The 26,368-nt window shown below is 34.5% G+C and overlaps 1 protein-coding gene across 1 annotated transcript in view; it reads left to right on the forward strand.

Annotated features, from left to right (window-relative positions):
• CSMD1 (CUB and Sushi multiple domains 1) overlaps window positions 1–18,123 on the forward strand; it is a 2,488,924-nt gene extending 2,470,801 nt beyond the window's left edge. The window contains exons 68-70 of the mRNA XM_027840340.1: window positions 1,169–1,256; window positions 13,945–14,077; window positions 16,104–18,123. Of these exons, the coding sequence (XP_027696141.1) occupies window positions 1,169–1,256; window positions 13,945–14,077; window positions 16,104–16,263 (381 nt within the window). The 3' untranslated portion in view covers window positions 16,264–18,123. The remainder of the gene's footprint in view (window positions 1–1,168; window positions 1,257–13,944; window positions 14,078–16,103) is intronic.
• The last annotated feature ends 8,245 nt before the right edge of the window (window positions 18,124–26,368 follow it).

Here is a 26,368-nt window from a genome sequence, read left to right on the forward strand (position 1 = left end):
TGGTCAAAGCTAACCACTTTACTTTTGAAGTGGGATTGAAATAACAGAGTTGGGATACTCAGGAGTATGGAACATTGCATATAATGTCAGATTTTTAAAATATTGTTCAGTTTTGCAGTTTTTCTCTCATTCTTCCTTTTCTTCAAACAATATTCATCTTAAGAAAGGAAAGGATGGGGGACAGCTAGGTGGCACAGTGGATAGAGTACTGGCTCTGGAGTCAGTAGGACCTGAGTTCAAATCTTGTCTCAGACCAGACATTTGACACTTATTAGCTGTGTGTCCCTGGGCAAGTCACTTAACTCCAATTGCCTTGCCCAAAAAAAAAAAAAAAAGGAAAGAGTGGAATACAGGGGAAAGTCCAGGTGATATAAAACAAATCAATAAAAATCCATGAAATAAAGAAATAACAATCATATCATCATATCTTAGAGATAGCTGAAGATCTCTACTTAGAGTACAAATATGTGTGCCTCTGATAATGACAAGCTATCTCTTTGTCAAATGACACTTTGAAGTTCTTGGTAACAAAGATGAGCTTTGGAGGGAACATAATGTGACCTTATACACTATGCCATGCTAGCATTTTCTATAAGCTTTCCCCTAGGCTGCATGATCTGCACCTGAGGTTCCCATAACAATTTTTAGATGGAGAAAAAGTTCAGGGTCTTCTGACTTATTTCCTGAAAATGATTAGTAGGGCTAATCACTTACAGCTGAAGTTCCAAGACAGCTCACAATCTCAGGATATAGGTGCAACCACCATAATTATGCATGTATATCCCATGCTACCTCTGGTAATAAACTGATTCCCAAATAAAGTTTACATATTTTGTGTGTTTTGTTCATTAATATTGCCTATTGTTGCCTGCCACTCTGAAAAACTGAGGTTGAACTGTAACATATTAATGGCTTTATGATTTAAACAAAAAAAAATCTGTATGTATTTAAGGAAAAAAATCACATACCATTTATAGTCATTTGTTTGGTATCATCTTTGTATTAGTTACTATTTTATACATGCATATAAATGCTAAAAATAGTGGCATGTAAGTTAGTGGATATCCCTCAGAATCTGAAAACTGGGAATAGTGATGATCTTTCTTGAAAACTAATGATTGCTATTATTCATTTTTTCACACTTCATCTTCTTCTTCTTGTATGTTAGGTATCATCAGGGCTTGAAAGAGGGGGGTTTACCTTCCAAGGTGATATACATGGAAAAGACTTTGGAAAATTCAAGCTAGAAAGACAAGGTAAGATTGTGCTTCTAAAACTAGTCATATGAAGCATTTTTTTTTTTGCCTCTTTAGCTCATTCATAATAAACCCATAACTCAAATGAAGAATGTATATTTGTATTAAGAGTGAAGATACAAATTCAATGAAGGCATATATTTCTTGTTCATTAAAAAAAAAAAAACACGTATCACTCACTGTGTAAATTAGTGCAAGACTACTACCACATGGCTTTCTAGAACTAATTGTTCAGCAGTTGAACATTTGTCAATCACTGCATGCTAAGTCTTAAGCTCAATGCTGGGGGAACAATGCCTGACTTTATGGATCTTGTAGCATGGTTAAGAGATAAGAAATAATCCCAGCTATTATTTTATAATACTCTGTTTTACATATACATACTAGAGTGGTACAAAGCAAAGTAGAAGCTAAATCCTAAACCCATTACCAACAATGGCAACAAACAAACAAAAACATCTTGGATGAGCTAACATTGAGATAAACTTTAAAAGACTGTGTCAGAATTTAAAAGGAAAGTTATGGAAGGGGGCATATTGATGGCAGAGGGAATAATGTGAGTATAGTCAAAGAGGCAGGTATGTTGCAAAGGAGCTAAATTGTATTACAGCTTAACAGAATAGCATAGAATACACATAAGGGAGTAATATGAAATGTCTGAAAGGGCAGGGTTTTGATGAATTGTGGAAAGCTTGGAATGTCAGGCAAAATTTTATTCACTGAGGATTTGGGAGCCACTGACTATTTGTGGATTTTTTTGTTTGTTTTGTTTTCTTGTTAATAGATTGACCTGATCAGATGTTTAGATGAGGAAGCTTAATATAACCATAATATTAGGGATGGAGTAAAGTGAGAAAAGACTAAAGCCAAGATGAGTTATTTGGAGGCTATTGGAACAGATTAAGGAAGTGATAATGAGGGCCTAGAATGGTTGCAATAGAAATAGAAGGGGACAAGAGTGAAAAATGTTCTATAAATAGAATCTATAAGGACTGGTAACTAATTGGTTATAAAAAGAGAGGGAAAGGAGTCATATATAATAAAATTTGAAATATTAGTTAATATCACAAGAGAAACAATGAAGATGGAAGCACGAGAATGAAAGATAAGAAGTTTGAGGTGTTGGCAGGACATCAAGATGGAGATATTCTTTAGGCGATTGGAGTAGTCTTAGTTTTACAGAGAGAGGCCAAGGCTAGAGATAGACATTTATGAATCATTTGCAGAGTGATAGTGATTAAAGCCATAAACTCATTTGAATTTCAAGAGAGATTATAGAGAAAGGAGAAGAGGGAAGAGGTCATAATCTTGGGGAATATCCAGTTGAAAGAGTTAAGAAGTGGATGAAGAACTAATGAAGATAGAGAAAGGATGCTCAGAAAGGTCACATAACCAGGAACGTGTCATGTCTTTAAAACCAAGGTATAAACATTGTCAAAAGTAGGGTATAAGTAAGGAAGGGTGAGGACTTTAAAAAGACTTTTATTATTAGGAGGCCATTGGTTCCCTTTGAGAGTCATTTCTATAGAGGCTTAGGGACAGAAGCCAGTTTGCAAGGGATTAATAAGATTAGTAAGAGTAGCTGGTAGTAGAGACGTATAGAAAACTTTTTCAAGAATCATGGCAGTGAAGAGGAAGATAAAGATGGAATGGTAATTGGATAGAACTTTTTTGTGTTTGTAAAGACCCTAGTAAAATGATCAAAGGTAGTTTGTAAAGCATACAATGTAATATTCAAGTGAAAAGAATTCTTCATGAATTAATTTAAAACAATTTGTTTTTCTATAAAAGGACTGAGTGATTTGTCATTTTCTTCTCCAGCTCTATCCACAGCACCACCTAGCTACCAATTCTTCACTGGTAATATGTTATAGCCTACTTGGGCCCACTATGATTCTCTCTCTCTGTTGCCATTTGAGTAACTTTCAAATTTACTTCTTCAGATTCTATTATATCCTATGACTATGGCACCCACTAGATATTTTTTTAAAAATAAACTTTAGTTTCCTTGAGTTTGGGGTCATTAAAAGCATTGTTCAGTTTCCCAAATTTAATCCAGTCTGCCCTAATGCTCTTATTCAATTCTGAACTCAAATTGTTATCCATGCAAAGTATCCGTAGAAGATGCATATAAATATATGTGTGTGTATATATGTGTGTGTGTATAATGTGTGTGTATACATACATATTCATACATATTTACATGTGTATATATGTATATATATGTATGTATGTATACACACACACACACACACACACACATACTCATGGGCCTATGGGCTATCCATCCAACTGTATATAATAATTTTTAAAGAAGGTATTCTTCTTCCACTTAGTTTTTCTTATGTGGATAGTTAGGCCATACTCTTTTGCAAGATTATGAATTTCATTGAGAAGACCTGCAAAGTTCTGGATCTTAATGCAATCAACACAATGTCATCCACAGACAGGAAATCTGGAGAATTTTATCATCCATTGAATCTTTCTTTGATTTAATCTTTACATCATCATGACAGATATCTTTGGCAAGCATATACCTGTTTTATGCCTTAATATTAATGAGAGAGCTGTGAAAGTTATCACTGCAGTTAACGTCTTTCAGAGAAGCCTGTATGATTTTAAAAATATATGTGAGAAATGCCTTGTTAAAAGAGTACTTTTAAAGCATCATTTTGTTCTTCTCAACCAATTTTTTTTATATCCAACTAAGAATAAGTATAGTAATATTTATACCTCTCAACCAATTGTATCACTGAAGAGAAGTGGATCTGCTATGGGAATATTATTTTTTAAAGTCTGTCTAATACCTAATACCTTAATCAAAAAATATCCTCAATCCATGTGTAGGTTCATCTGATAGAAGACAGGCAGTGTGGTAGAAAGAATAGAAATTTGGATTCGAGACAAGAAGATCTTCATTGTAATCTTGCTTCTGATACTTATAAGTCATGTGACCATGGGCAATTGGGAATGTGGCAATGGCAGTGAGCAATGGGGATAATAATGCATGATGTACCTGACTTTAGGGTTCTTGTGATTCCCAAAGAATCTATTGACAGTGATGTTGTCATTTTCATATAAGCACATGCATCTAATAATTCATTCATATATTCATTCATCTGATAAAAATTTAAGTGCTGGCTATGTGCCTTACACCAGAGGTACCAAACTCAAGGCCCTGTAGCCTGCATAATTCACAAGTGGGGAACCAGATTAAAATGTAATTAGGAAATGTTTAGCAAAAGAAATAAAAATAAAACAAATATAATGTTAATTTATGGTTTTCTAAGTCAATATGTGCCCTGTAGGGAGCTATTTCTGTTTGAATTTGACACAACTGCTGTATACTGTGTACATGATGAACCAAGTTATGCTAAGCTCTAAAAATGTCCGTTTATTTCACTAAGGGAAGATTTAATTTCAGTCCATTTCAACATTTCAGCATTATTGAATGCCAGGAATTTGCTAGACACTGAGGTAGATACAAAAATGAATGAAACAAGATTATGGTTGAAATGTGCAGTAGATCATGAGATACTCACTCTGTAGTGTTTCTGCAAATGATATTATTTACATATTGTATTCATACTCACATTCATATTTATACTTCATATTCATTGATATTTGCAAAATATTTTACATATATTATCTCATTTGAATGAGATTACATGAAAATATTAATTCCTAACAAAATAACTGATATTTAGACTTTACAAAGTATTTTCTTTACAAATTACTTATATTCATAGTGGAATTAATATTCCTTGAAGGCAGAAATCACTTCACTTTTGTCCTTATATCTCCGTTGCCTATAATTATTATAAGACTGGATACTGCCTGAACATTTCAAAATTAGATCAGATTACTTTGTAGTCATTTGATGGAAATCAGACAGACATCTTGGGGATTTTGTCCCCTTCATTCCCTTAGAGTTTAGTCTAGGAATTTATCTCAAAAATATACCTCCTTGTAAAGAATATTTTTAATCTAAATATATATTTTATTTCATGAAATATTTTGCAATTACATGTAAAAATTTAATAATCATTTTTTAAAATTTTGAGTTCCATGAATTCTTCCCTGCTATCCCTCCTGTCTCTTTGAGAAAGCAAACAATTTGATATAGATTATAATGTAAAGTCATGCAAAACATATTTCCGCATTAACCATGTTGTGAATAAAAAGACAAAAATAAAATAAAGAAAATATAATGAAGTATGCTTCAATTTTCATTTAGATTTAATCAATTCTCTCTCTGGAGGTGGATAGAATTTTTCATTATGGGTCATTTGAAATTGTCTTGGATCCTTGTCTTGATCAGAGTAGTTAAATTTTTCACAGTTGATCATCCTTAAAGTATTGTTGTTATTAAGTATAGTGTTCTCCTGGTTTTGCTCACTTCATTTTGCATGAGTTCATATAAATCTTTCCAGTTTTGTATGAAACCATCCTGCTTGTCATTTCCTGTAGCACAATCGTATTCCATGATAATCATATACCATGACTTGTTCACCCATTGATGGGTATCCACTTGCATTCCAATTCTTCACTGCCTCAAAAAGAGCTGCTATAAATATTTTGTATAAATTGTTCCTTTTCCCTTTACTTGTAAGGATAATTTAATAAATAGTTGTTGTTATTTTTATTAGATTAAGAAGCAACAGCTTAATGCAAATAAAATTGGAGCTTTCATTGTAATAAAAGCTGCCATTTTTAAGATTTAACATTTAACTAAGGTAAATGGAACATTTATCTATTCTCTCAACTAGTATATTTTTAAGACAAATTCCTCTTATAGATGGGTTACAAGATCCTTTGCTCCTACCCACCATGATGATTTTGGCCTTGATATATCCAAATCATAATATAAAGGTGTGTTTTGTTTCAAGCTTTCATTGTGTGAAATAATCACTGTAAATTTGAATAGTACACACAACACTGATAGAACAGTCTTCTTTATGCATATATCTTATCATGTCTTCATTGTTTCAATAAGTTCCCTATGACTTCCCAAATAAATCCCAATCTCCTTAGGCATTCAAAACTCTTCACAAATTGACACCCAGGTGGTAAACTTGAATGACTGGGAATACAGTGGTATGGAAAGTTCAGAAGAGGGAATGTTTCGGAGGAAGATGAGTATGAGTCATGTTGAGTTTAACATGTCTAAGGGACATCCTGTTTAAGATGTGCAATTGACAGTTTGACATGCTGATCTGAAGTATAGGAAAGAAGTTAGGGCTGAATAAATGTATGTGAGAATCAATAGCACAGAGATAATAATTGAATCTATAAATGCTGATAAGATCAACAAGGGAGGAGAGAAGACTTAAGGGAACTCACTCCAAATATCTGAAAGGGTGTCAAATAGAATAAAAATTAGATTTATTCTGTTTAGTTTAGGGGAAGAATTTTTTGCAATTAGTCAGTCAACAGTCATTTATTAAGTACCTCTTGTATGCCAGGCACTGTACTAAGCACTGGAGAAACAAAGAAAGGCAAAAAACAGTCTCTTTTCTCAAGAGACTCAGTCTAATGGCCAACACAGCAAGAAAACAACTACGTTCTTTTAACAAGATATAGTCAGGATTAACTGGAAGTTATTAACAAAGGGATTTTCATCTCATTTCAGTTAAGGGGTTTCACGAAAAGCTTCTATAGGGCTGGAGAAGTAGATTGGACAATCATCAGCAAAGAGATGACAATTGAATCTATATTTGCTGATGAGACCAGTGAATGAAATAGTATAGAGGCAGAGGGGAAGAGGCCTTAGAACAAAGCCCTGGGGGACACTCAAGATTAGCAGATATTACCTGCACAAAGATCCAGCAAAGGAGCCTGAGAAGTAGAAGTCAGGTAGAAAGAGGTCCAGGGGAGAGACTGAAAAGACCAGATTATCAAGAAGATGATAATGATTGACATTGTTAGATAAGATAAGAATTGAGAAAAGACCATTAGATTTGTAAATTAAGAAATCAATGGAAGCTTTGGAGAGAGTAGTTTCAGAAAAATGATGAAATCACAAGCCAGATTGTAGAGATATAAACAGAGAATGAGACAATGGAAATGAAGACATAATTACAGATGGCCTTCTCTAGGAGTATGGCCAAAAAGGAGTTGAGATATAGGATGATAGCTCGTGGGGATGAACAGATGGATGAAGTGAGAATTTTTTTGAGAATGAGGGAGACATGGAAATGTTTGTAGGCAATAGGATAGCAGTCAGGAGACAGGAAGAGCTTGAAGATAAATAAGAATGTGAATGATAGAGGGGACAATCTGCTGGAGAAGACAGGATGGAAAGGGATCACTTGTGCTTGTAGAGGAGTTTGCCTTGGCAAGAAGCAGGACCATCTCTTAATGTGAAAAAAGGGGTGGAGGAGGACAGTGAGGAACAGGGAATTCCCAGTGAATGGTCTCACTTTTTTCATTTAAATAAAAGGCAAAGAGGAATGGGAGCCATGGAGTTGTGAGGAGAGATGAAAAGGTTTGAGTCGGGGCTGCTAGGTGGTGCAGTGGATAGAGCTCCAGCCGTGGAGTCAGGAGGACCTGAGTTCAACTCTGGCCTCTGGCGCTTACTAGCTGTATGACCCTGGGCAAATCACTTAACCCTGAAAGGCAAAAAAAAAAAAAAAAAGATTTGAGTGGAATAGTGAGTTAACTTGGGGAAGAGAGGACGTAAAAGAATTGCCTTGCCACAACTGGGGCCTAGTCGAGATTATGTATTATAAATTTGCAGTGGACCCCATCCACATGGTTTCATGATTTTCTCCAGCTTTCCTCAACAGCATGTGAGTAGGAGCCAAGGCAGTGGATATTAAGAAGAAACTATGACTGAGGTATGGTATGACATGATCAGTCATAGTATAAGAGGGCAAGAAACTCAAAAAAATAGGATAGTGAAGCATTGAACTTGTTAGCCATGGGGTCAAGATGGAGAAGGAAGGAGAATGTAGCAAGTACAGGGGTTATAACCTGGGAAAGAACTGAGGGGTCAAAGAATTAGAAGTCATGATGAGAACAAAGAACAGTGTTTGGGTCTGTAAGGCAGAGGGAGATGTAGAATGAGAATATATTGAGATCTGATGAGGAAATTTAGATTAGCTATGGGAGAAAGTTGCAAAGAGGCATAAGGAATATTTTTCTAACATTTAACATTATCCATAACCAAAATGGGCTGTCTCAGTAAGTTGTGGGTTCACTTTCACTAATGAACCTTCAGTACAGGCTAGAGGAGTATTTGGGTAAGTGTTAAAGGGAATTTTTGTGCAGGTGCCATTTAGATTGTACAAATAGTCCCTAACACTTCTAGTTCTAAGCTTCTATGATCTTTGATTCTTCACCCTCATTCTTCATGTAAAGTCAAATGTTATCAATTCTACGTCTGCAGAATCTTTTAAATTCTTTAATTTCCTCATTGACAACTCTACCATCACCTTTCTTTCTACCTAAATTATTGTAATGCAAGGATAAAGAGCCAGCCAACCTATTTTCCATATCTCACCAAGGATGTTAACTGAAACCCTTTCCTCTTCAAGGCCACCAAATTCCTTGGCACTGTCAAGTAATTTAATGTCTGAAAAAGATATGGTTTTATCCATAAAATCTTATTAAAGATGATGTATTATCATCTGTTTTGCAGCTGCTTCCTAAGGACCATTTGACTTTAAATCTGATTTGCTGCTAAAACTTATTCTTCCTCCCTTGGCTTCTGTGACACTTCTCACTCTTGCTTTTCCTTTGACCTGACTTGATAATTGATAGCCTCATATTTTTTTCTCTAATTCTCTCTTTGGATATCTTCCAAGGCTCTTTCCTTCTCTTTATATATGCTCACCCTTGATTATAATATTCATTCCCAGATGTTTCTTTATCAACTCTGTGTAGATGATTCCTAAATCCATATATACCTAATCATTCTTGGGTTCTCTAATTCTATATTACTAACTGACTGCTGGATATCTCCACCTCTACATCCTTATGACACATCAACACATTCAAAGTTCAACTCATAGTCTTTCCCCGCCTAAACATCCCTCAATCTTACCTATTTCCATTGATAGCAATTCCATGCTTCCATACTTGAAACCTTAGAATCATCTTTGATTCTACTTTCATCCTCATGTCCCCTATCTAGTCATTTCCTATATCCTGTGGATTCTACTTCCACAGTCTTTCTTCAATCTGTCTCCTGTTCTCTGTTTACTCACATCACTCTAGATCCTAATCACCTCTTGCCTGGACTATCATAATAGACTCATAACTGGCTTTCCTGCTTTGATTCTTTCCCTTCTCCTGTCTATCCTGCATAACTGCTAAAATAAATTTGACACGCAGATCTGACCAGCATCCTCCTTGATACCCCAAAAATGCTCAAAAACTTTGTATCCCTAAAATAATATTTCAACTCCTTAAGTTGACATTTATAGCTCTCCACAATCAGATTTCCATTCAAGTTCCCAGCCCTATTTAACGTTGGCCTGCCATGCAGTTGATAGTTCTAGTGAAATTATATTTCTATTCATTCCTAGTACTTGTCATGCAGTCTCCTACTTGCATTCATTTGCCCAAATCATTCTCTATTTTTGCAATATGATTCTACATCATCTTAGCTTTTCAGAATCCTTCTCTTCTGTCAAGACTCAGTGCAATGCCAAATCTTCCATGAATATGTCCCTTTATCCTCCAACTGAAAAGGTTCTCTCACTTCTCAAATTTTCATTAGTGTTTTCTAGATATCGCCTTTACTTCATTTGCTTCTTACTTTGTATTATATGTGTTCACCAGCATGCCATCATGCCATGTTCACTGTTCTCCTTCAGCTGAATGTAAACTCCTTGAAGGCAGAAATTGTGCCCTTTTTAAAAAAAAACACACTATCTCTATTCCCCAAAACAATGAATTTAGGATAATAGGGGCTAATAAATATTTCTTGAATTGAGTTGAAAATTCTTTGATCAGTGTGGTCACAGTGATAACTTTAATCCTCTGATAATCATTAATATATGAAATTTAAAACAGAAAAAAGCTAGTCAAAGTTGTTTGATACTATAATGAAATATGCTCTTCACAGAGTTTGATAGAAGATGTTCCAGTTTTTCAGTGACACTATATTGATTGCATTAATCCTCAGAAATTTACTGTGCTTCCTAAATGAGATAAATGGCTAATCAAAAAAAAGTTATTCTAACAAGACATACAGGAATAATCAAGTAAATAAATTATTGCCTACTTTATATCATAATGTTGAAACACAGTCCATTGAGTTAGCCTCTAATAAGCGCAATCCAGCTTACAAAACAGACAACTCAGGTATAAAATGAACAGGACCAAGAATTGAATGGGAAAGATAAAATGTATTGGACTCTTTTTAAGAAACCATGCAGCACTTTTAAATTCCAGTAGTCTCTCAATTATGCCATAAGGCTATGACTTATGAAAAAATATCTTCAACAACATAAAATTAACAGAAGATATGTACTACTGGAACTTGTCGATTGACAGATTCAAACCAGCTTTTTCTAATCTAAGACTTTAATTAAGATATATTTCCTCTTGCTCTTACAAGCTGTTTCCAAAGACTGTGAAGTTATTCAAGTAATTCAATACTTCTACATGATTCATACATCTCTCACTATCTTTACCATAAGTTATGAGAATGTGGCCAGAGCTCATGAGAATTCTTGGGGCATGTGTTCAAGCAATTAGAATCTTGCAAGGATGATCAAATTAATCTCATTTTCCTCTGCTACCCAGATAGGGAAAATCTACATTGTATAAGGTGATAAGGTATGTGTGTGTGTGTGTGTGTGTGTGCATGCATGTATGTATATGGTGTATGCACATATACATATGTACGCATATATACATATGGTGTATGCCTATATACATACACATACAGATATGTATATAGGCATACACCATATATATAATATACATAATAAATACATATAATAAGTTTTTTATAGTCAAGAGTATCTTAAACCTATGAAGGCAAACTATTCTATGGTAGTTCTCTTGTTCAAGGTCTACTAGTCTACACACATGTAAAGTCTTTCTGTCACCTCTATAGTTAGTATATACTGCTGAACTCACTGATGATGTCATGAACTAACAGTTCTTTTAAATGCTATCTCAGGTTTTTCATATCCAAGAGGCATAACTTCTGAAATCATATTGAAAAGAGCAAGGAGTTGTTGAATTGAATCTGTGGGCTTTTCCTCTGTGCTTGTTTGCTGCCCACATGTGTCATTGTATATGCTCACTCTACCCACTGGTGGTATGTGTATCTATGGAAAAGTGTGCCTTAGGTGCTTGTCTTTGTGGGGGAGTTTCCACTGAGATGAGGTCTTAGATCTAACAAAATCTCAAAGTCTTGCATACTTGTGAATGTTTTATATTCCTTCTCATCTTATAGAGTCTAAATTACAGGAGGACAAAGGTTGTATCTTAATTATTGCTGTATTTGCCTGAGCACCAAGCAAATTACTGAACACACAATACACATAAGAAATGGCTTTTGAATGGGAATGAATGAATGCATATTTATTTAATGTATGAATAATGAATGCCAATGCAAAGGTTCACATATGGCCATGTGATTTTAAAACATATATTTTAGGGTGAAATTAACTTGTCTCTAATATTAGGTATTTTACCCTTTAATTTTTAACTATATATATATGTATATATCTATGACATACAGAGAAAATGGGCAATTTTAATCAAGTAGATCTGACTAAACTTTGCATATATATATATATATACACATATATGTATGTATGTATGTATATACAGTGCCCCATATATGCCTACCAGTATGTAAATATGGCCTCATCTGAGTGATTCCAACACTGAAATCCAAAAAGAGGAATTAAAGAACTACTAAGAGAATAAAATCTAGATTATGATTCCCAATGCTGTTATTAAAATGCTGACTTGAATATTCTACTGGATTAGTAGATTACTGAGTTTACTTCAAGATTATAGTGATTTGTTAAGTAATCATAATGCTAGGCATTGTGATTTTTGAAAGAAGATAAAGAAGAGAAAATAGATACATTTGGGGCATAAACACGTCTATTGAATAGATCTTTAAACTTCAGAAGTGAGTTTTGGTGATGGAGTGAGCATGTTTTGTTTTGTTTTGTTTTTAAACTTAGTTGTAAAAAGAGACTGCAGCAAATCACTGTTTTGCCTTTTTATGTTTTAATGATGAGCAAAATGAGCCTTTAAAGGTTAAATGATTTATCCTTTGTGGTTACATGGCTAGTAATAACAAAAGACCCCTAGGCCTATAAAAGAACCTGAAATGAAATAGTCTGATCACAGATTACAAAGCATTTTTAAAACTAGTAATTATCAAAAGCAGAACCTGGTCTTAGGTCTTCTGACTTTGGGTTTATTTCTCTTTCCTCTACACTACCTTGCCTCTCTGTTATTTATAAGCAATTGGGAGTAGAGGTAGCACAATAAATAAATCCTTCTCATTTCCAAACCACTAAATTTCAACACTGATCTTCTGCTTTTATTTTAATTGACTCTGTGACCTAATTTCATCTTTTTCACATTAGTTGCATCAGCTAAATCATCATCCTTTACTATATTTTTGCTTTCTCCCAAGTTGAAAATTGATTTCATGTGGGGCAGCCTCCTGCAAGATGGTCTGACTCATTCAAATGAGGTTGATTTTTAGTTTGATTATAATGGTTTCACAGAAGAAATCCACTTAATTTATGTTAAACAGTTCCCTTTGATGTGAACTGAAGTTATTTCATATTATTAGAAACTAGTCAGAAACTTTAAGAAATATTTTTGCACTCCTCAGTTCCTTCCTATTTGGGTAATTTTCATATTTTGAAACTCTTATCTAATGATCTTTATTGTACATTTCAGTAATTTATCATAAAGGTAGCCAGAATGTAGTGAAAAGAGTATTCCCAAGATTATTAAAGAGACCTGGGTTTGAACCTCAGCTTTCTTACTGTTTTTTTGCCAGAAGCATGTCATTTAGTTTTTCTGGTCTTCCTCAATTGTCCTCATCTATGAAATTTCGGACTTGGACTGGATGATTTTTAACTTCTCTTTCAGCTCTACATACTCTTATTCTATATGTCAACCAATCAATCAAGTATTTATTGAGAGCCTGCTATATGCTAGATTCAGTGTTAAAACCAAGAGATTCAAACATGATGAATCAAACAAATCTCTGTTTTCAAAGAGTTTCAACAGAGTAATAAAAATATCTATATATAAGAATAAATAGAATGCAAGTAAATATAAAGTAGTGAAATACAAGGAATACAAGGTTGTTTAGGAGGGAGGGGTCTAGAAGTTAGAGGTAGCAGAAAAGATGCCATATATAAAGTAGTGCTTGTATGGTATAGAATAGTAGTGCTATGACCAAACTGAGGAGGAACTGCATTCCAAGCATGGTGGATGGCCAGTTAAAAGGCAAAGAAACTGGAGATGTAATGTCATTTATAAAGAATAGAGAAAAGCCCAGTTTAAGTAGCTCTCAGAATAAGTAAGAGGAATTAATATACAAGGAATATGGGAAGTAAAGTTGAGGCCAGATTATAGAGTTTTTAGAAGCTTACCAGAGGAGTTAATCATTAAAAAAATTAATTTCTTAGCTGATTTTTTTTCATAATTGTATTTTAAAGATTTTTTTCTTTTCCTTTTTCAGGTCCTTTAAGTATAGATCCTGATTCTTCAAATCATTATTATGGCACAAATAGCAGTTCTGTTGCAGCTGCCATTCTAGTTCCATTCTTTGCGCTCATTTTATCAGGTTTTGCTTTTTACCTCTACAAACACAGGTATTGTATAAAGCATCATGGTCAAATCTTTGAGAATGTAACTGAGTCACCTTTCTAACAAATTATTATTATTGTATACAATTTTAATATCTTCTTCTTATACTAAAATGACATAAGTAGTTCTCCAACTCACAAAGCCAGTTGACCAACTCCAAACAATACACAGTTAAGAGAAGAAAGCCAACAGATTATGAAAGAAACACTGTTGAATCTTTGTGGTTCATTAGACTGAATATAATGAAAGAAGAATTTTTTAAAAGGAACTAGGAATTTCTAAAAAAGAAAAGAATAATGAGTACTTTCTCACTGGTATTATTCAAGCAGGAGCTAAATGCCTTGATGTTGTGGGTATTGTAGAAGAGGATTTCATACTTGCAGTGGAGATATCATATCAGATGGCCTATAAGTTTACTTTTAACTCTAAGGTTCCTTGATTTTTATGAACTATTTTACTAGATAATTTATTTGTTTTTAAATAGATACTACTATAGTACTATGATGTGATCGTCTGACATAATGAACCCCTCAAAGTCAGGTTCCTGGGTTCCCTCTGAAAAATATTGGCTTGGTGTTGCTAGGAAAGTCACTTAATTTCTCAGTGCCTGGGCAATTCTGACAGTTTGTTTTTTTTTTTAAAAGGACCATGTGTGTGTGTGTGTGTGTTTGTGTGTGTGTGTGTGATGGACTTCTTTGGCAGTTTGATGAAGCCTATGGACTGCTTATCAGAATAATGTTTTTAGATGCTTACAATAAAATACATAAGATACAAAAGAAACCAATTATATTGAAATAAAAATATCAAATATTTAAAATAAAAATTAAATTAATGGACCTAACTTAAGAACCCCTGATGTAGTGTAAAAACCCAATAATATAATTCCATTTTACCAGAGAATTTAAAATGTTCAAAAGTAAGAATGTCTTTCTCTCCATGACTTCCTGAGGTTTGTTTTAATACTCATAGAAGTCAGAGGAGGAAAATGAAGCTAAATATTTAGTAATTTGAGTTAAGTGTTTAACACAAAATTTGTCTATAACAAATATAATTCTAGACCTTTGATTTTTATGATTCCCTTCTTTTGTCCTCATCAATTGATATTTCTAAGTATGAGGAATGGGAGCCCAGTCTATAAAGGCAATAACATAGAAATTAATTTGAAGGTGGTAATCAAACCTAATACTTCAGAAGCTTTAAGCCCATGATGAACACAAAAAGATATTTAAAAAAAGGAATAAATAAAGATGTAGTCCCTTAATTTAATAATATAATTTCTGAATAATCTAAAAGGAAGAGAACTAGTGAAGAAAAATGAAACAAAGAAAAACAGAAACTTATAGTAGAAAGAAAACTACTAAGTAAAAGCAGTTTGAGAGAAGAGGGAAGATTCTTAACTAACCATTTAACTGAAAGGAGGAAAAAGAAAGAATAAAAGTAGGCACTAAATAGATAACTAAGTAAGTAAATGAAAGAAAAATAAATAAAGTAAAACATCCAAACTAGGGAAATTTCAGCTTTAGTTTTAAATACAGTAACTGTTGAGACCTGAATAAAAATATAAGCATATACACATAAGCCAAATAAACAAAAGCTCATTGGGGCCCTCAGTAATTTTTAAGAGTATAAAGGGAACCTGAAACCAAAAAGTTTGAGAACCATTGGATTAGATGTTCTGCAAGATCATTTCTAACTCTAAGCCTATGATTCCATTATCCTATAATATTTCTATTGTAACTAATCTCAGGTATGTTGTGCTCTCTCTATGAACTGCTTATCCTAATTTTAACATAGTATTATTATGGCTCATAAAATGTTTGTCTTGGGGCAGCTAGGTGGTGCAGTGGATAGAGCATTGGCCCTGGGTTCAGGAAGACTTGAGTTCAAATCTGACCTCAGACACATCACACTTACTAGCTGTGTGACCCTGGGCAAGTCACTTAACCCCATTGCCTAGTCAAAAAAAAATGTTTGTCTTAATGCTCAAATTTTCAACTATTAATTCCTTTTCTCCCTCCTCTTCCTCTTTAGAACAAGACCAAAAGTACAGTATAATGGCTATGCTGGACATGAAAACAGTAATGGACAAGCTTCATTTGAAAATCCTATGTATGATACAAACTTAAAACCCACAGAGGCAAAAGCTGTGAGGTTTGACACAACTCTGAACACAGTTTGTACAGTGGTATAGCCTTCAGTGCCCCCAAAATGACTGATTCATAGCCATACCTCTGATGGACAAGCAGTAATTCCTTTGGTGCCATATACCACTCTCCCTTCTACTCTTGGCTTCGCTGCGGTAATCTTGAACATCTCCTGGCATATACATGCAGCTGAAATTCCTAGTAAAATGGGTCAGAGTCTTCTGGGAATCAAATCAATGACACCATCTTCATCCTTGAAAGTGGATTAAAAGTGCTTGGCTGCATCTGCTTGAAATCAAGGCACATTTAAGGAAGACTGCCAAGTCATGCCAATTTGTCATACTTAATGCCTCAGACTTTCATATTCGTATGTGACTGGGATGCCTTTCAATGCAATCTTTCGGGCACTTGGATATATTCTTTGGGTGCCATAACAAAACAAGAGCACCACAGTATGTTTTTTGTTTTGTTTTGTTTTGTTTTAATCCCCATGAACAGAAATGTTCTGAAGAAAAAAGAAAAGCTTTCCTAAAAGAGAAGAAAACTTTCTGGTAGATGCACACACCTACAAATGCTTTTTGGTGACATCACTGAGATGCTCTTGCAGTTGGACAAACATACAGTATGTCTCCAATGTTCATACATAGGGCAGTCTGCAAATTTCCCAGTCAGCTGTTGTATTGCAGAATTTTTGATGCACAATTTTTTGCACTAGTGTGTTCTGAATGACTAAAATTCTGATACAAACTATGTATACAGGGTTTCTACACACTGTCCATTGTATATAAGCATTATCTCACATTGTCAAGCTTAGCATTCCATGGTCAGTTTTTTGTTGGCCTGTTAGAAAATATTCCCCAGATTTGGCACAAGTTTGAAAAGAAATGTGATACCGAATAGATTTTTTGGTTTACTTTTATTCAATTTTTTTTACTCCATTTATATAGATAAAAACCATTGGGCATGTCAAGAAAGGGAGAAAAAAAAGTCCACCTTCACTTCCAGTATTTTTTTTTTCCTTCTGATTGTACCATTGTCAGTTGCTTATTGTCAGTATCATCCTTTTTAACAGCAGGGGGGTTGGCAGCAATTGCTGCCTGCCGTGTAAAAATGTGAATAGTAATTTATTTTAGATAGCTCACAAAACCTGTGAGTTTTAGCTCACAATACAGTCTTCCCTTTTACATTACGGCCATTCTTCCTTTTGATGGGGCATCATTTTTTGATATTGCATGAAAGACAATATAGTCCGCTAGCACACAGAACCCAGTGGGAATTGTCAGTATCAAAATACTCCAGTTTTTGTTTTTGTTTTTCTTTTATTTTGAGGCAAAAAAAGCAACACTGCTGACCTTGGTTCATATAATTTTCTTTATTAACCACATCTCTGCTTCATGCTTTGTAATCCCCCAGTTGAAAAGAATATATAGTGATTTTAAAGTCACAGGAGTTCATGTAGCTGAATTATGAATTAAAGGATAAATAATGCTTCTTATGAAATTCAAAGGGTACAGAACCACAATATGAAGGCAGGGGAAAAATGAATGTGTGTATGGGTCTGAAGTTCAAGATGACTGTTCATTAGCATTGAGTTCTATATTTTGATAAAATGATTATAAACTTTTAAGTTTTGTGTTATTAAGTTCTTAACATTTAAATTTCACACACTGAAAAACCCCTTCCCTGATTTTCTAATTGGAAGTAATGCAAATGGGAAATAGTGTTTCTAAATGGTCTTCTGTTTGACAAGGGATTTATAGTCAATTCAATTCAACAAAGGTTTCTTAAGTACATACTTTTTACACTACACAGTACTAGACCATTATCTAGCTATTCTAAGATTTATTCTTAAGTATTAGTCCATTAAAAGCATAGCTTCAAGGTATGAAAATAAGGTTTGAAAAAAATGTCAAGGTTTAAAAAAAAAGATAGGCATTTTGCTTCAACACTTTCAGTCACATGCTTTCAGTCATAGGGCATCTGAGTGCTTGCTCTTTATTAAAAGGGCATATACTTTTAAGGAGACCAAATGGCTCTCTTCCAGTTTTATTTTGCATTTCAGTTTTGCTGGTAAAAACTGTTATGAATACAGTGTATTCTCTGAACAAATGTCTGACTTGATAGCACTTCTGGAGTTTGTGTCATCTCTCAGTATCTCTCAACAGAATGGATAATATCAGTAGGACACAGAATTGAGTGACTGACCCATAGATTAATATCATCAGAACCTTTGGTGGTGTGGATTTTCTGTACAAGTGAGAACAAGGTTACCATACACATACACATGCACTCACTCATACACATACACACACACACACACACACACACACTCACACTCACATTCATACACTATGTATATACATATATATAAAATGTATATATCTAAGCTTGAGTCATTCAAACCAGGTGCAAAATGTTGACTTCAGAGCCTGAATGGATGCTTTCTGCTCCCACACTCCTGACTTGCTGGTAGATAACATAAATGAATCCTGAGATGGCAGGAGATAGATAAAAGAAATTATGTATCAGATGACAGAATGTGTGAACGTATGTGAGTGAATGTGTGTATGTGTGTGTATACAACTCAGATTTTTCTTTAGTTATAAATTCTGAACATTTTTAAACATTTAATTTTTACTTTCTAGTTCTCTTGTGAGAATTTTACCTGCAGTTTTTCTGTAGGCTGTGTTTTCAGTTCTTTACCCAGTCTCCTGAGAGATCTTTGAGGGATGCTGATCCAAAAGTCAGGAAATGTGCTTGCTGAGGTATCTAGAGAAGACTTCCCTAAAGTTGACCAGATTCCATGGGGGGAGGGGGTGGGAAACAACATGCTAAAACAGGTTATGTGCTTCAAAGCTATTTAAAGCTGCTGCTTGTTCCACACATCTTGCCTTTCTCCAGGCTAGCTGCAATAATTTTTTTTTTCTTCTGTAAGATATTTTGTAAACAGACAACAACACAAAGCTATTATAAAAGGGGAAAAAAGAACGCTGGCATTACGATCAAGTCAACGCCATCTTCATTCCCAGTAATCCATCCTGTCATTTCACTACATGCTGCTGACATGAAGTAGGTGCAAAAGAACTTTTTGTACAGAGATATATTTTTTATGAAGAATTTGTAAAATTATTAAATATGCTGTAATTTTTTGATTAATGTAGGTAAATTGTTAAAAAAAATAAATGTTTTTACAATAAAAATGTAATTTCCCAATAATGTAAAATGTACCATCTCTAGCTGATTTTCAGTTCCAATCCTATTACACATGTATTAATATTCAAGTGGCCTGTTAAATGAACAATATCTTTTTGGCAAAAAAATAATAAAAATTAAAAAATATATATAAAAAGAGTGTAATATAGCCTGTGCAATGCCACCTATCTTGAAAGCAAAATCAAAGTTCTAATTAAATATTTAATTTTAGATTTCCATCTTTTGGGTGATTTTTTTGGTTCCTAAATTATTTTCTTGCCTTACACAATAGAGGAGGTGTGTGCTTGTGTGTGTGTGTGTGTGTGTGTGTGTGTGTTAGAAGAAAATTCATTTGGTTTACAAACTAATTGAAATGACTAGATTGCTTAACAAAGAACAAATTTTTTTTTATAAAGTATCAGACTTTCAAGCGTAGAGTTAGAAAGAACTGACATTTGGTTGAAAACAGTCTTTGTCAAAGTGGGAAAAATGAGTATTGGGAAAATATTGACCATTGTGTCTAACTATTGTTTTAATACTTACGATAAAATAATTACAGTTATGATATATTCCTAATGGACTTGGAAGTTTTCTCACAAAGGAGTCAGTTATTATTTTAACAAATTCTAAAGTGCTTTGCTGAAAAATGACTGCTTAATTCCCTCAAAAAAAAAATCCAGAATTAGGTTTGGCTTTTTGTTTGTTTTTGCTGAAGATTCTGTGAACCATCTGTGAACTTCTAAAATGTTGAAAAATGCTATGCCCCACATAAGAAAAATGTAAATATATTTAATAAATCATTACAAATATTCCACTTTAAGAGGGCTTCACTGAAATGATTAAACTCATATTGCCTTTAAAATTCAGAGCCAGCTGTCCCCTATTCATATCTGTGGTAAGAGGGGAAAGAATGCTTTACAAGTCCTCAGTGGCCCATTGAGCTCAATGTCTAGCAGTTAAATGGAATGATATACTAATTTTCCTGAGAGTCAAGTTATCACAAAATGAAAAAATAGTCAATAATACAAATAGTTCCACTGTGATTTCTAAGTAAAAAATAGTTGTTTCCCTTCCCTCGATTTAAAAATGTAGCTCCATCCACCTTTGCATACCATCTTTTAAAATGAATATCAAACTGCCCTAAAGAACGAGGATTCCAGATGATAAATAATTTATCTCATTTACTACCTGGGATTCAGTTGGATGAAGAACTGATCCTTGGGTCTTGCTTCAAGTCATACTGAAATACTAACAGAAGAACACTGAAAAAAATAATGAAATGTTTCATAACCTATAAACAAATACATACACAGGACACAGACATATATAACCACTTATATATATATGTGTATATACATATATAGACACTTACATATATACATACATGTGTGTATATTTTATACATGTGTATATGTGTGTATGTACAAATACATACACTAAGCCATGTATATAGGCTCACGTATTCAGAAACTGAAAGAGTCTTGTGCTTTACCTCTTCTGGTCAAATCTCTGTTATACAGAGGAGGAAACAGAAGACCAGAGAGGTCAGTAAGTCAACAAACATATATTAAGCAATTATTATATTCCAGGCACTGTACTAAGTGTTGAGGATACAAAGAAAGACCAAAAAAATCCACTTCCTGCCCTCAAGGAGCTCACAGTCTAATGGGGAAGACAACATGCAAACAACTATGTACAAACAAGCTATATAAATTGGAGGTAATTAACAGAGGGAAGGCATTAGAATTAAGGGGGATCAGGAAAGGCTTCCTGTAAAAGGTTGGATTTTTATCTGGAACTTAAAAGAAGCCAGGGAAGGCAATAGCCAGAGATCATTACAGGCGAGAGCATTACAGGTATGAAGGACAGCCAGTAAAAATGCCCAGAGTTGGAAGATGGGATCTTGTGCAAAGAACAGAAAGGAGGTCAGTGGTGGATTGCAGATTACATGGGGAAATATAAAGTATAAGAAGCTGGGAAAGGTAGAGAGGGACCAAGTTATGAAGGGTTTCTAATGCCAAACAGATGATTTTATATTTGATCATGAAATCAATAGGGAGTCACTGACATTATTGACTAGGGGGATAACATGATCAGATCTGTGTGTTAGGAATAAGATCACTTTCACAGTTGGGTGGAGGACAGATTAGAGCAAGGAGGCTATTACAATAGTCCAGGCATAAGATGATACGGGCCTACACTAGGGTGGTAGCAATGTTAGAGGAGAAAAATGGGCATATGCATGAGATGTTATGAAAGTAAAATTGACAGGCCTTTGCGTTTGATTGGATACGGGGAATGTGAGTGAGGAGTCCTTGGATATGGGAGGTGTGAACCTGGGTGACTGGAAAGATGGTATTGCCCTACACAGTAACAGACAAAGTTGGAAAGGAGGAGGTTTGGGAAGAAAGGTAGAGTTCAGTTTTAGACATATTGAGTTTAAGGTTTTCATTTCAAAGTGTACAATAGGTGGTTGGAGATGTGAGAGTAGAGGTCAGTAAAGAGGTTTGGGTTGAAGAAGTAGATTTGAGATTATCATCTTAGAGATGATACTTGAATCCATTGAAGTTTATAAAGTCACAAAGTAAAATAGTATCAACATAGAAGAGAAGAGAGCCCAGGACAGAACCATGGGACATCCTACCAATGGTCAAGGGACATGGCCTGGATGAAGATACAGCAAATGAGTCTGAAAAAGAGTGGTCAAATAGATAGGAGGAGAACAAGTAGAGAGAAATGTCCCAAAAAATCTCAAAGGAAGAGAGGATCAAGAAGAGGATTATTGACAAACTCAAAGGCTATAGAGAAGTCTACAAGAAAGAAGACTGAGAAAACAATGTTAGATTTGGAAGTTAAGACCATTGGGAACTTTGGAGACAGTAATCTTGGTTACATGATGAGGTTGGAAATCAGACTGTTGTTTTTGTTGTTGTTCAGTCATTTCAGTCATGACCCAATTTAGAGTTTAATTGGCAAAGACACTAGAGTGGTTTGCATTTTCCTTCTCCAGCTAATTTTACAGATGAGAAAACTGAGGCAAACAGGGTTAAGTAACTTGCCCAGGGTCACATAGTTAGTGTCTGAGGCCAGATTTGAACTCAGGAAGATGTCTTTCTGACTCCAGGCCTGGCACTGTATCTACCTACTAAATGGTAAAGTTGGAATTTGAATCCAAGTTTTCCAGCATCGCTTCCACTCTCTTCTATGGACCATGCAATAAAAATGTAAATATATTTAATAAATCATTACAAATTTCATGTTTAATTAGGGCTGCCACTGAAATGCCACTGTATGAGCCCTATAAAATGATTTCCTAGAACCTATCATTTTACTTGTGTACCATGCTCTCTCTCGCTCTCTGTTTCTGTCTCTCTCTCTCCGCCCTCCTTTCCCCTCCCCCCCAATTCTTTTTCCTCTAGACTATGAAATGTTTTGTGCAAGCCCTGGATCCCAGAAGGGTCTCCTTGAGTATTTCACAACAAAGGAGAGGGACTGGGGATATTACAAATACCAAGTCATACTACAATGCATCCTCAGCAAAACTACTTTATGTCTGTTCTCACTTGTATAGAACAAAAGGAATTTTACAAATATCTCCAAATTAGGAGCATAAATATTGCCAATTTTGCAACAGAGTGGCAAATTTGAAGTGTTAAGAAATTACATTCAGTGCTTTCCTCCCATGTCACATTAGTCAAAATCAAGTCTTTGGAAGAGTAGCATCATATGTATCCAGCCAGACAGATAGTGAAGCTTTGAAGTTCTTCAATCCCAAAATGACTAAAACAGTTTATTCTAGATTTTCAACACCTTTGAGGCTGACATAGCAGTCTGATTTAAAACAACAACCTTGAAGTTGGATAACAATGTAATTCTTTTCATAGTATCCTGGTAGGGAAATCACTGGCATTTTTCATAGTTTGTATTTTTGTGTGACTATTCTTTCTGAATACAATCTTTTCCTTTCTTCCTGCAACTTCCAAATTACACTGTCATCTTCACTCTGTAACACTGCATTTGTTCCCAAATGTAGGCAAGGACCATGTTAGAAAGTATACTGTAGTTTTATGTCTTGCTCAAATTTTAGCAAAGTTCTTCATAGTTTGAAGTCTATGACTTCAAAAAATTTGAAAATCTCATCTGAGTTAAAAAAATCAGGCACTAAACTCAGGAGTATCAGGAAAACAACAAAGTAAGGCAGAACACATTATTAGAGAAATTTATGTACTTTTGATACAATATAGTAAAAATGAATATTATTCAAAATTCTTTTGTGGAAATGCTGAGAATTTGCCCAAATTTAGAAGGCAAAGTAAAGCAAAACAACTAAAATCAAAGTAAGTTCCCATATCTGCACATATATTTAATTAACATCTTTCATCTCTGAGAAATCCATCCTTCAGATAAACACCATCCATTCAGTGTGCTGCATTTAAGGGAAAGAACTCTAGGAAAAATAATTCACATTGTGCATAATTATTGACGTTTATATGTCATGCTAAAGTATTTAAAACACCTTACATGCATTATCTCATTGATTTTCAGATCCATATTGTGAGATTCTCAATGATTTTTGAGTTACAGTGTAGATAATAGAAAACCTTATCACCTCAAGAGAGGTGAGAGCCTCATAGAGATTAAATAGAAAGCCTCATCACCAGTATATGGTGATGAATCATCTGTCCGTGAAAATGCATGAGACAAAGAAAAATACAGTATCACACATTTTTTAAATCATTTGTAAACATGACCTTAGCTATTGGTACTCTAAATGTAAGATTCCCTGTCTAATGACCAGGACATAACTGGGACTCAGAGGTTAAAATAAATTCATTGTCATGCTGCTAGTCCATTTGTTAGTGTCATATTCTTGGAGTAATCCATCAATCAGCATGTATTTTTAGCTACTTACTTTGTGTCAAATGATGTGCTAGAGATAAAAAGACAGAATGAAAGGAGTCCTTGTGTCCAAAGAGTTTATATTCTAAGGGAGGATAACACTCTACTTGGGGTTACTCCTATAACTTGTGCCCAAAATTATAGGTTGGGTTTCCAGATGACAGCTAAGTACCACTTCTTTCAAGATTCCAAGGGTAATCCTGAAGGTTATTTTTTTCCCTAACATCATTGATCTTGATATTTAACTCTCCAGTATCAGTCAACCAATTGACATCTCTTTGCTTTTAGCAAAGGGGTTTATTGAGATGTGACTAAGACACTTGCTATAAAACACAAGTGTCCCCAAAGCAAAGCTGTACACAGGAATGTGCAACCACACACATGCACACACACACACACACACACACACATTGGCATTTATTATGTGTGACAGTATGGAAGATTTTAGGAAAATCATTGTGGTGATGACTGTGTGGATAGACTGGAGTGGGGAGAGCCTTACGGTAGGGAACTCAGTTTTTTGTAAAAGTCCAAGTCATAGAAGGGGGCAGCCAGATGGCATAGGGGATAGCACACTGGGCTAGGAATCAGGAATACTCATCTTTATGAGTTGAAATCTGGCCTCAGACATTTAATAGCTATGGGACCCTGGGCAAGTCACTTAATCCTGTTTGTCTTAGTTCCTCATCTACAAAATAAACTGGAGAAGGAAATGGCAAATCACTTTAGTATCTTGGCTAAGAAGATCCCAATATGGGGTCACAAAGAGTCAAATACAACTGGAATGACTGCACAACAAAACAAGTTATAGATGATGAGGACCACAACTGGTAAGGGGAGAGGGGAGATACTGTGTGAATAAAGAAGGAATATTTTCAAATTTTATCAATTGTGGCATTCTTAATATAAATGAAGTGGTTAAAAAAAAAGTAAAAAGTGGCAGCTAAGAGAAAGGATTGTTCATACATTTTCCTGGAAAAAGCAAATAAAGAAGTTAGTGAAGTTTTATCATTGGAAAAAGTCAACCAGAAATATAATTTCATCTGATATTTGGTCATTTCATACTGCAGGACTCATGGTAAATATTTGCAAAAAGATGGATACGAAAATAATTACAGATTATACACAAATCTCCGATAGCTAAGAAAGTTCTGGAATTATACAAAAAATTTATAAGACTCTCCAAATTAAATTGCTATATACTGTGATACTCAAGACATTCAAATCAAAGGTGAGAATAAGTGAGGATGTTGAAGCAATATTTTGGAAAAAGGATCAAAAATAAGGAAAGAGGGAATTTAGAGATTGCACAGATGCCTCACACCTATGTGCACACAAATATTTTCTTCAAGAAAAAGGTGGAAAGTGCTGGACATATGAACAATTAATGAAATCACTAATAAAGGAAATTGATTATTTCTTTGCAAACAAATAATTCTTTACTGACATGGTGTTTTGAATTTCTGAATCAGATGGTAGAACAAATATTATAATTCATAAAAAGCTAGATGGAAGAATGAAAATCAGAAAAAGACATGCTATACCTTTAAAGTAACTTCAATCTGACCTGCTTAAACAAAATGTTGATGGCAAAAAAAAATTAGATACAGAAAGATGAAAGACATTGCTTTTGATTATAGTCATTTCTTCTAGAATTTAATCAACATCAATTGCCATAACAAGCAGAACAAAAGGCAGTAAAATCTCTTTAGTCAGCAAATACTTGACTTGCCAAATAAGACATATTACAACCAAGGGCAACATCAGTTTAGAATAATGACTCATTTGTAAAATCTTACAGAGAAAAATAGTGCAGATTATGAGGTGTTGTTGTGGGTGGTGAGAAACAGGGAAAAGGAAGTCACTGTCATGTTGGGTAGATCTTTTATGGTGAGCTGATGGGATGAAAGTTGGATATGTTATCATATGTTTTGTCAATGGAATGCCTACGTTTATGAAGTCAAATCCTTGTGCATATTTGAGAATTATATCCAAACTGATGATGTGGAAACTGAAATACAGAGAAGCCAAGTTAGTTGCTTGTGATTGCTGAGCTACACT

Source organism: Vombatus ursinus, unplaced genomic scaffold, assembly GCF_900497805.2.
Source record: "Vombatus ursinus unplaced genomic scaffold, bare-nosed wombat genome assembly UNPS02014841.1, whole genome shotgun sequence".
NCBI lineage: Eukaryota > Metazoa > Chordata > Mammalia > Diprotodontia > Vombatidae > Vombatus > Vombatus ursinus.